General features: G+C 41.5%; 1 protein-coding gene across 7 annotated transcripts in view; it reads right to left on the bottom strand.

Annotated features, from left to right (window-relative positions):
* ryr2a (ryanodine receptor 2a (cardiac)) overlaps positions 1-12,247 on the bottom strand; it is a 317,523-nt gene that overhangs the window by 29,401 nt on the left and 275,875 nt on the right. For all 7 annotated transcript variants that reach the window (XM_014410059.4, XM_024799042.2, XM_076887178.1 and 4 more), the window contains 11 exons: positions 11,640-11,798; positions 10,978-11,132; positions 9,933-10,148; positions 9,569-9,841; positions 8,013-8,219; positions 7,617-7,919; positions 6,500-6,570; positions 5,784-5,934; positions 5,570-5,656; positions 1,473-1,739; positions 612-742 (listed from right to left, as the gene is read on the bottom strand). In XM_014410059.4, the coding sequence (XP_014265545.3) occupies positions 612-742; positions 1,473-1,739; positions 5,570-5,656; positions 5,784-5,934; positions 6,500-6,570; positions 7,617-7,919; positions 8,013-8,219; positions 9,569-9,841; positions 9,933-10,148; positions 10,978-11,132; positions 11,640-11,798 (2,020 nt within the window). The remainder of the gene's footprint in view (positions 1-611; positions 743-1,472; positions 1,740-5,569; positions 5,657-5,783; positions 5,935-6,499; positions 6,571-7,616; positions 7,920-8,012; positions 8,220-9,568; positions 9,842-9,932; positions 10,149-10,977; positions 11,133-11,639; positions 11,799-12,247) is intronic.

The raw sequence follows: 12,247 nt of genomic DNA, 5'->3' as shown, positions 1-12,247 counted from the left end.
ACTGGCAGGATTAGATCTTTGGCCTCATTGGTTTTGTGCTTACTTCCAATATTTTATACTGGGGTAAAATTACTCTAATTGGGTTAATATATAAATACAACACAAATAACGTTTGATTAAATTTAATGAAAACTAGGTGATATCAGAATCAAATTATGGTAAACAAGCTGTGAATAACATGGAGTATATTTGGGATAAAAGCTGCAAGTTGCATTAAAGAAAAGTATTGATTTTTGTTTCCAAAATATGCAATTTAATTGCAACTTTGCAAACATAATAAAAGTCTTCTTTTTAGATGAGATTAAATAATGACTATTAATTCATTGACTATAAATATGGGTTGCTAATATTATTATTAATATTATTATTATGCTATTATATTTATTTCTTGCAGTAAATTATTCTCAGGGTGCCCACTGACCCCAATCACCACTGGATGTATGTTAAAAATGGCAGAAGGTTGAGGGTTAATAGGCTGTCTACAAATTATATCTTCTATTTCTTTATAGATGCAGCAGTCACTTGTTTTCGTGAATGAAAATAGTCTGTATAACAAACAACAATTTGATATACACATGCACACTCTCGTGTAGGGACAGAGGTCTACTTACTGTGTGTTGATTACCAGTCTGTCCCACTGTCCTTTGATGTCATCTTCTGATGGCTGCTCTGTTATATAAAGGCCATCAAATTCCAGCTTCCTAGCGACCTCCTTTTCACGTTTAAAGATCACCAGTGGCACCTATATAATGCACACAAAAAGTGGAGAAATGCAGATGTCAATGGGTTCTAGACTTAAGACTAACTGTAAATGATTGAAACTCTTAACTCTTAGTAACTGTCCTTATATTGAAATACATGTCAGTTTGTCCAGTTTCACATTTCTACACAGAGATTTGACCATAATTAAAACTTCAGACAGATTTAAAGTGAACTGATGGTAAATAATGTGTCCTGTTCTCCTACAGGTTGACTGTTTTACCTACTGTATTTCAGATTTACAGGACAGACTTGATTGTAATGAAGCAGTCCTTCTGAATAAATCTCTGATGGCACACAGGATTCCTTTATTTCAAACATACCGATTCATCTAAAGCTGCCTCATGCCATTTTGTTTCCAAAAAGATGCACAGGTGTAAAGCCTGAGTACTTGCTCTATTAGTTTAGTAAGTATGTTACTACTACTATGTTAACTTGCTCAAGAGGTCTGCTCATTTGTGATTTAATAATTTGCATTGATCTTGGTAGAATGGATTGACCTTTATTGAAATGACCAGACTACATCTTTGTCCATAAATTTAATGTAGATTACCCGTAGACCTTTCCAAAGCTTTGTTGTGTGGCATTGCACAAATTTGACCGACTGGCGTAAGATTTAATAACAAACTCTGTGGTTGTTAATGGCAAATACTACATTGCGGATTCTAACATTTTGCACTCATTTCTGTTGTATGTCACAGTGAATATCCTACCTTAAGACAGTAGTATCCAATGATGCAGAAGAAGGAGATGACCGTGTGCAGGACAGCAAGGATCCGTAACATGGGCTCCATGTAGCCACTGCTCTCTTCCAGGACAAAACGAACGGTGACAGGCTTCTGGGGCATGCTGGTCTGATCCATCACCTCTTCCTTTGCATCCACAGTTGCCCCACCTAGTGGATCCCACTGAATGCTGCTCTCTGAATGGCTGGTGTGCACAACTTCCCTCTCCTCAGTCACTGATGAGGATGTAGAAACCTGGAAGGGAAAATTTTAGTCTAGTTATGTAAGCAAATAAAACAATAAGAAAACAAAGTAAAATAACATCAGTATCAGCTATTAGTCCAAAATTTAGTTTTAATTTTTATGACTGATTTGTTCTGAACCCCAACTTCAGGCTCTATAGCAGGGGTGGGCAACTCCAGACGTCGAGGGCCAGTGTCCTGCAGGTTTTAGATGTGTCCTTGGATCCATTACAGCTGATTTAAATGGCTAAATGACCTCCTCAGCATGTCTTGAAGCTCTCCAGAGGCCTGGTAATGAACTAATCCTTTGATTCAGGTGTGCTGACCCACCGTGACATCTAAAACCTGCAGGACACCGGCCCTCGAGGCCTGGAGTTGCCCACCCCTGCTCTATACTAAAGATTCTAAACCAAGCTATAAACACAGCAAAGACTGAGTCTGAGTCTTCTGAAGCAACATACAATGTAGTACTGGCATACTAATTATTAACAGAATATTAAATGATTTGTGATTTGCATTTGCACAAGTTTGTACCAGTTTTGTCCTTATTCGTAATCTAGCACAGCAATGAAACTTTTTTTCCTAACCCTTGGATTTCCCTTGAAAAGGCTGGAGCCTACACGTCGCTCTCGCTCTGCAGGCCTACTTGTTGTTCCTAGAGTATTTAAAAGTAGAATGGGAGGCAGAGCCTTCAGTTTTCAGGCCCCTCTTCTGTGGAACCAGCTTCCAGTTTGGATTCAGGAGACAGACACTATCTCTACTTTCAAGATTAGGCTTCAAACTTTCCTTTTTGCTAAAGCATATAGTTAGGGCTGGACCAGGTGACCCTGAATCCTCCCTTAGTTATGCTGCAATAGACGTAGGCGGCCGGGGGATTCCCATGATGCATTGAGTTTTTCCTTTCCAGTCACCTTTCTCACTCACTATGTATTAACAGACCTCTCTGCATTAAATCATATCTGTCATTAACCTCTGTCTCTCTTCCACAGCATGTCTTTATCCTGTCTTCGTTCTCTCACCCCAACCAATCACAGCAGATGGCCCCGCCCCTCCCTGAGCCTGGTTCTGCCGGAGGTTTCTTCCTGTTAAAAGGGAGTTTTTCCTTCCCACTGTTGCCAACGTGCTTGCTCATAGGGGGTCATATGACTGTTGGGTTTTTCTCTGTATCTATGAAGCGCCTTGAGGCGACTTTTGTTGTGATTTGGCGCTATATAAATAAAATTGAATTGAATTGAATTCATAGGGAAAGAGGCAGGGTACACCTTGGACAGTTCACCAGTCTATCACAGAGCTACCACATATAGAGCGACAACCATTCGCACTCACATTCACATGTGTGTGCAATTCAGAATCATCAGTTAGCCTAACCTCAATAACAAGAACCATTAAATCCCAAACTGCTAGCTGGCACACTCCATCTCACTGCCTTTTTATCCGCCATGTTGATGTAGCAAAGTCACTTTGAAGAGTGAAACTGGTTGCAGACCTGGTCTCTTCTTTAAAGAATTCACTGCAGAGGCAATAAATTGGTAAGTTCATTGTAAATGGTTACAATGATTTTGTTCTTCCTATGGTTTCCAACCACTGTTTTCCCTACTGAGACTGCAGGATAAACAACAACAAACAACTTTCTCATTTTACTCAGCGCAAATAGAAGAACACTCATTAATGAGAAGTACAATGAGTGTATTAGTGCTCTTTAAAACATGCACTCACTCCTACTCTAACTCAGGCAAGCGTAAGACTTTTCCACTGCAAAGGCCCATAAAACAAAAAAAATTTTCAAGTGTCCATAAGCAGTGTCCCTTAACGACTTCTACTGCCGTTTTGACGAGCCATCAGGCAGCCTTCACACCTCCAACGGCCCCAACAATAGAGGCACTTTGGACACTCATTCCCCCACCTCTCCCCCCTCCACAGAGCCATCACCACCTTCAAACCGTTCACCTACAACACCCGCCTCCTCACCCCACACAAAAGAGGATTTCACACCACCTCCTCCCACCACAACTCTTCATATTCATGAAGCAGATGTGAGGAAGCAGTTTAAGAATCTGAATGATCGGAAAGCTCCCGGCCCAGACGGTGTGTCTCCTGCCACCCTCAGACACTGTGCAAACGAGCTGGCCCCAGTGTTTTCTGGCATCTTCAACTCCTCACTGCAGGCATGTCATGTGCCTGCCTGCTTCAAGTCCTCTACCATAATCCCTGTCCCCAAGAAACCTAGGATCACTGGACTAAATGACTACAGACCCGTGGCTCTGACATCTGTGGTCATGAAGTCATTTGAGCGCCTAGTTCTCTCCTATCTCAAGACCCTCACGGCCCCCCTCCTGGACCCCCTGCAGTTTGCATACAGAGCCAACAGGTCTGTAGACGACGCCATCAACATGGCCCTACACTTCATCCTGCAGCATCTGGACTCCCCAGGAACCTACGCCAGGATCCTGTTTGTGGACTTCAGCTCTGCCTTCAGCACCATCCTTCCAGACCATCTCCGAGGCAAGCTTTCCCAGATGAATGTGCCTGATCCCATCTGCCGGTGGATCACTGACTTCCTGACGGACAGGAAACAGCATGTGAGGCTGGGAAAGAATGTCTCGGACTCCCGGACCATCAGCACCGGCTCCCCTCAGGGCTGTGTTCTTTCTCCTCTGCTCTTCTCCCTGTACACCAACTGCTGCACCTCCACCCACCAGTCTGTCAAGCTAATCAAGTTTGCAGATGACACCACCGTTATTGGACTCATCTCGGACGGGGATGAGTCTGCCTACAGGAGGGAGGTTGAACGTCTGGTGTCCTGGTGCAGCCACAACAACCTGGTGCTGAATGCCCAGAAGACAGTGGAGATTATTGTGGACTTCAGGAAGCACACAGCCCCACTCCCCCCCATCATCCTGACTGACACCCCCATCACCTCTGTGGACTCATTCCGCTTCCTGGGTACCACCATCACCCAGGACCTGAAGTGGGAGCCCACCATCACCTCCGTCATCAAGAAAGCCCAGCAGAGGATGTACTTCCTGAGGCAGCTGAAGAAATTCAACCTGCCAACACGGACGATGATGCAGTTCTACACCGCAATCATCGAGTCCATCCTCACCTCCTCCATCACCGTGTGGTACGCTGGAGCCACTATCAGGGACAAACAGAGACTGCAGCGTGTTGTGCGCTCTGCTGAGAAGGTGATTGGCTGCAGACTCCCATCTCTGCAGGACCTGTACACCTCCAGGACATTGCGGCGTGCAGCTCGGATCTCAGCTGACCCTTCTCACCCTGGACACAGTCTGTTTGACCTGCTCCCCTCAGGCAGGAGGCTCCGGTCCATTCGCACCAGAACCTCTCGCCATAAGAACAGTTTCTTCCCCTCTGCTGTTGGTCACATGAACAATAACCATATGACTGTACCCGCCACTAACACATGACCCTACGCTGTGTCACTGCATCATTTCATGTTTGGCACTGATCACCACCTGCACTCATGTATATATCTTTCTACGTAGCACTCATAATTCTTATTCTCATGTATAGCTCATGCACATATCTTTCTACATAGCACTTTTAATTCTTATCCCTACTTTTATTTTTTCATGTCTATTTAAGTGCTATTTATGACACTATGTTTGCACTGAAGCACCGCAGCAATTTCCTAATGTTGTAAACCTCAACATCTGGCAATAAACCCCATTCTGATTCTGATTCTGATTCTGATTCAGTAAAATCCCTTGTATCATGTTCCTTCAATAATTGCACTGTTTAATTTGAAACCATTGCATGCAGCACCACACTCTGTAGAAGAAGATGTGCAGAATGTAATCACAAGAACATCCTTGGTACTGTTACCTTATAGAACAGAAGGATAAAGTTTATTGCAAAGGCAACAAACAGAGCCAACATCCTCATGTTGTAAAAGTTTCTGGCGAAGTAGTTCTGTAGGAGAAACCAAAAGATGAGCAAAAAAAGTGTTTTTTAAAGCTATGGATTGAGATGTTGTATAATAATAAGAATAATAATAATGATAAGAAGAAGACAAAGAAAAAGAATAAGCTGTCCATACCAGCAGTTTCCTCTGGTAGGCAATGATCTTCTTTAAGAAAGCTGACTCCTGAACATCAGGTTCGTCAGACTTTGAGGTGTGATGCCTCCTCATTTTTGGTTTCATCGTCTCGTTCTTTGACTGTTTCTCTTGTTTCTCTACATCATCACTTCTGAAAACATAAGCCAACACACAGATATTTTTAAAATGACATTACTGTTTCACTGTGGTTTTATTCGTTTACTGTCTTTTTAGGTTTTTGGAGTTTAAAATGAATGGACTAATGCTTGTTATACACTATAAAGCAGTGGTCCCCAATCTTTTTTGCGCCACGGACCGGTTTATGTCCGACAATATTTTCACGAATCGGCCTTTAAGGCGTCGCGGATAAATCCTGTACCGGTACCAAAAAAACAAGAAAATTTATTCACAGCACACGGGAAAAGCCCCAGGGAAACTGAGTTAATGATAAAAAAAATAAATAAATAAAAACCCTGAAAACTGTAAATTTAACACCCGAGTCTCAACTCTCGCGGCCCGGTACCAAACGATTCACGGACCAGTACCGGTCCGTGGCCAGGAGGTTGGGGACCACTGCTATAAAGCATTCTTTAATGCTGTTTGATGTGATTATTTCACTAAAAAAAAAAACACCATCAGGTCCTAAATGTATAAGTGAAAATGCACACATGCATTTATGCAATTCAAACATCCAGTTCCAAAAATATTTTACGTACTCAGATGTTTTTTGAGGTTCACATTTACTCTCTAGTTTTGATTCCATCTCCTCTGAGGCAGAGCTCTTTGACTGAAACAGAAAAATGAACAGTTAGACAAATATCCACAGCCACATTTGGTCACTTTTGTGGCTGATGACATGCTTGTACTGTTACTGTTGTAAAACGTCAGTATTTCTATGTTGAAATAGGCAGAATTTAGTCAGAGGAGTCAGTGAAGTTGTGCAACATCTGAATCAAAATCTTAAGACATTCGATCATTTGATCAAAGCTCACAGACACATTAGCTGATTATGAAATTCTTATCTTTTACCATTCAAAATCAGCAGCTGTGAGAGCTGTGATCCATTTTAAACAGCTCAAGATAAACCTCCATGAAAGGGAGCAGTAAAGTTTCCACCATGTGGAAGTTAACATTTCAGTGGCTATCAAACTAGCTAAAAGCACATGTTTCTGAGCGGATGGAGAAAGTAGAACAGAAATATGTAAAGTCGACAGACTTTAACCATTTTTCCAGAAATTGGAGTGTCCAACTGTAAATCTGGGAGATTCCAATTGCAGATATTAGAGTCATCTATGTATAAAATGAAAATGTATTTGTTGATGATTGTTTAAACATGTTGTTTCACCATGTCCCAAACACCAAATACGAGGGCTGAGGTCCCAAATATGCTGTTTATTAGATCTGCCCCTCTGCATCATAGAAAACGTAATACATGGTTGTCTACCATAGGTTATCACTGTAATCTCTGCCAGAAATCAGTTGGCAAAGGCCAATACTACACTTACAAAGCAGTTTATTTATTTTAATAAAAGATATGGGAGATTGACAGCCGACTGCAGGGATGCTGAGACATCAATGCCTGGGTATTCAGACTTGTTAAACACTGGTATATCATAGAGCAGTGAAATCCTTTCATTGGAATATTCAAAGGTAGAAATACAGATTTAGTCCAATTAATCCTGGACTCTGATATATGTCACCAAAACCTTTAAAAGAAAGAATACTCACGGCTGAGGGGTAAAAAGCAAAGAAAGGAGAAAAGAAAAAAGTGGAGGGGAAAAAGCAGAGCCTCTCACTTGTGTCATGAAAGAAAGTAAGAAAGAAAGAAATCACCTGATGTCTCCATCTGACTTCAGGTTGGGGTGCTGTGGATGGAGTTGGAAGGGGAACCGGGGAGTTGAGAAGTTCAGTAAAGCTGGCGTTGGGGTTATGGGGGGTGATTTTGTACTGGCCCCCTTCCCTTCTTAAGTCCAGACCAAAAATGTCTGACAGCAGCTCTGTCTCACTGGTATTGACTGTCAGGTCAGCCAAGTCTTCCCCGGTGGAGCTGTGATCAGATCTTTTCTCCCTGTTCTCCCCCTCACCGCGTACCTCGTCCTGAGTAGGGTCTGGCATATTGGCCAACAGCTCTGACACCTAGGGGCAGAGGCATTTTAGCTATTAGCAAACAGCTGTTACTTTATCTAGACTGTTCTTTATTTTGTTATTTTAAAAAAAATCTATAATAACCTTTATGGTCTTGGCCCCCTCCACCAGGTTTTCTCCAATGAAAGTGTTGTAGAAGATTCTGCAAAATCCTCGAGCCACATTGAATGCCACATGGAGGAGGCCCAACAACACCGACCAGTAGGTGGAGACCAGGGTGGTTACCATGTCCTTCACAGTCATGTTCTTTATCTTCTTCATTTGCTTCTTTAAGCTCTTCATGGACAGTACCTGAAACCAAAGCAAAGTTACTGGTGAACTGTGTGTTCAGTAGTATTACTGTAGACATTGTCAAGAAAGGTGAGACTGAAAGAAACTGAAGTCCCCGTGGCTTATCTCTTATTACATCTGAGAGACGGTGAACGGTCTTAGCACCAAATTTACATGTGATTTTGCTGATAGTTAATCATGCTTAATGGCTTAATATTGATCAGAATATAATCAAGTTTAACCAATACAATGAATCAGAAGATATAATCAATCTACTAACAGATTTTGTATGAAGTGGCTAGTCCAAGGATGGAAGCTGTGTGTGCATGTATGTATGTAAGAAGGAGGGAGGGGGAAGTGAATGAAACTCTAACAAGACAATGATATTAGAAAATGTATGATATTGATATGGCATTAGTAAAAAAAAAAAAGTAAAAGAAAAGTAATTGAAGCTATGGCTTGGCTAATTTGGGTTGAAAGTGATCATTCAGTAAATGTGTAGATGTCACGGTTCTGGCTCATTTTCACCCAGCATTTTGAGTTTCTTATGTTTTGGTTTATTTTTGCATTATAGATTATTTTCTGATTCTCTTGTGCTTTATTGATTATTATTAGAATTCTATGTTTCAGTTTATTCTGGTTAAGGCTTTAGTTCTTAGGTTTTGTTTTGGTGTCCTCGTTTTTCCTGCAGGTGTAGTTCAGAGTCGAGTCTGCGTCTTTGTGTTGCCATTTCCTGTTTTATTGTGAAGGTCCACGTCTTATGTCAGTGTGTCTCGTTAGCCCTAATCTCTCCCAGCTGCCTCTCCCTCCTGTTTTCCATTCCCTGATTACTCCCCTGTGTATATAAGCCTTGTGTTTGCCTTTGCTCTCTGTCGTGTCGGACCCTCAGGTTGTGCCTGTGTGTTTCTGTTCTCAGTGTTCATTGTTCAGTTCATGTTTTGTTTCGTCGCCAGCAGAAAAGCTGAGGTTTACAGCTGCAATTCAGTCTCCGAGTCCTGCGTTTGGATCCTCGTCACACAGAGCCCTGACAGTAGATAATTATTTTAACAATACAAACGTACGACAATATATGGTATTTCTACTTAAAATTATGTTTCTGTCTCATTGTATGTTTCGTGGTGAGCTTATCTGACTGTGTGGGAGACATCTTTTCCATCCAGTGTCACACATCTTTAGAGGATCTGCCATTTGCTGAATTCAAGGTTTAAATATATATATGTATCTAAGAGTTTTCAAATTGGAATCAAGTTTCTTATCTCTGTTCTTTTGAAAACAGAAAGCATTACTTTCAAAACTGTTCAAATACTATTTTAGAATATTCCAAAATACACCCAGAGTGAGCTGTTAGCTAGGCTCAGTGTGTAACTCACCTTTATTAGCAGCATGATGTTATATCGAAGTGCTAGCAGTGCCATGTAGACAGTGGTGACAGAAAAGAACCCCACATCGGGGTTCTCCTCATCTGGCTTCTCACGCTCGCTCTCCTCTTTTATCGACAAGCGCTCACCAGCGTCAGACATCTGAGCCGCCAGCTGCATTTCAAATATGGTGTCCTCACAGAAATTCACAAACAGCTCCATCTTCTCTTTCTCCCCTCCTTCATTCACCACATCAAAGATGAACTGACGCTTGGATTCCTTTACCTAGGATAAAAATACAAACTTTGGCATTGGTAGTGACATACTACACTAAAAGGACAAATGTCATAGTTTCTGATGTATTCGCTGTATTTACCTGAGGTTTTTCCCACTGTGTACGACTGGACTCGCTGATCTCAAAGTAGACCCTCTCGATCCGCTTTGCACTTCCCATAATCTCGATACGGCCTAGGTATGGTTGGAAGTAATTGAGGACACTTTCTGCCAACTCCAGGAAAGTCTGCAGCCGGGTGTCATGAGGCATGTGCTCTGACAGGTTGGTCAGCAAAACCGCCACGTTGAAGCCAATGTCCTGTGAATTTGAAAATCAATTTTTCATGGGATTTTTCAGTTTTGAATGAAACACTTCTATCCATATCTTCTCTATTATGCAGTAATTTCTGGGTAAATATGAAGTGCTTCTCTGTAATTTGCTGAATCTCAACCAGGAGCATTTGTAAATTTGTACTTGTACTCCACCTTAAATGTAATAGCTGACCAAATATACCAGGATTGGATTGAGAGTGTGCAACACAGAAAACAAGCAAATGAAGCAAAACCAACTTAAAGATGCTAACAAATAATGACTAAACAAGAAAAAGGAAAATGGAAACAGAAGATACTGAGTGAAGCCAACTTATTGGCGATCGTGGCTCAAAGAGTTGGCAGTTTGTCTTGTAACCGGAAGGTTGCCGGTTTGAGCCCCAGCTCGGACAGTCTCGGTTGTTGTGTCCTTGGGCAAGACACTTCACTTACCGCCTACTGGTGGTGGTCAGAGGGGCCGATGGCGCGATATGGCAGCCTCGCTTCTGTCAGTCTGCCCCAGGGCAGCTGTGGCTACAACTGCAGCTGCCTCCACCAGTGTGTGAATGTGAGAGTGAATGAATAGTGGAATTGTAAAGCGCTTTGAGGGCCCCGAAAAGCGCTATATAAATCCACTCCATTATTATTATTATTATTATTATTATTATTATTATTATTATTATTATTATTATTATTATTATTATTATTATTATTATATATCCTCAACTCCAAAGTATGGGAAGACAAAAAGAAAAAACAAACAGAAAATTCAATAAAAGTCCTGAGTCCTGGTGAGAACTCTCAAAAATGTAATCAGTTTGTGTTTTTTGATTACTTACCTTGGCTGGCTCATGAAAGCGCTCCACAAACTCTTCATAGTCAAGAAGTTCATTCTCATCAGTTTCAGCACATGACAGCAGGTACTCCGTCTCTGACTGGGTGTAGTGTTTATGGCTCTCCATGGCTTTATGAAAGTCCCTCTTGGAGATGACACCTGTTAGGTCAAACACAAATCTATAAACTTGGAAATCTTCCTGGATTCAAATGATGTAATTCCACAACAACTTATAGAAAAATAAATTACATGGACTGGCTTCCACCTCTCAGTCTTTGAATTCAGGTGTTTTCTGTCACATTGTCACAGTGTATAAAATCAAGCACCTTGGCATGCAGTCTGGCTTTACAAACAATACTGAAAGAATGGGTCATTCTAAAGAATTACCTGAATTTGAGCATGGTAATGCAATTGAATACTACCATTTCGACAAATCAGTATCTGAAATTTCTTCCCATGCTTGATTGCGTGATCGGCTATAAGTGGTAATAATGTAAAGTGGAAGCCACAGCAAGTCAGCCACAAAGTGACAGTTGCAGTGACATAAAGTTGCAGAGCAGGGATCACCGAGTGCTGAGGTGCGAGGAATCAATAACTGATTCTAGCTGCAGAGTTTTAAACCTCCTCTGACACAGTTCTTTTGTCCACATGTTTTCAGAGCCTTGCCTTTTCCGTCAGGGTCATATTCCTTGAACCCATCTGAGGAGGTCAGGTCCTTCAGTTTGAGGAACATGTCGAAGAACTTAAGGATCATCTCTACATTGTTGGAGGACTCAACCAACATATCCACCATCTGCTTTCCAATGGTCCCATTCACCACATTACCTGGCAGGACAAAACAGCACATTTGCAACCTAAGAATACACTAAGACCACCACACATTTGTGGTTTCTTCACTCTGTTCCCTAAAATCACTGTGGTAGAACTAAAAAAGAAAGAAAAGAAAAAAACAACAACACAGAACTAGTTACCTTGTTTTTTGTGGCAACATACAGAAGAAATTCAATTTCACAAAGAAGACAAGCTTCACAGAGATGTTCAGTGTATTTATTCACAAGGTACTGTAGCAAAATGTAACTTGTAATGCCCTTAACGGCAATGTTCCCTCACTTAAACTAGTTTTGGGAGGACGATCATTTTGTAGGAAATGTTGTAGAACTGCTCTTCTGCAACACCGTGACACCGCTAACCTCTGAGACACCTGAGATAATGAATTTCAATACCCAAACCTGTATTTCTATGATTTCTTTCATGATGATTTGTTAAAGCAAACC

Source organism: Maylandia zebra, linkage group LG8 (genome assembly GCF_041146795.1).
Source record: "Maylandia zebra isolate NMK-2024a linkage group LG8, Mzebra_GT3a, whole genome shotgun sequence".
Classification (NCBI taxonomy): domain Eukaryota; kingdom Metazoa; phylum Chordata; class Actinopteri; order Cichliformes; family Cichlidae; genus Maylandia; species Maylandia zebra.
Note: the sequence above shows the minus strand (reverse complement) of the source record. Positions and strands in the feature narration are given on the sequence as shown.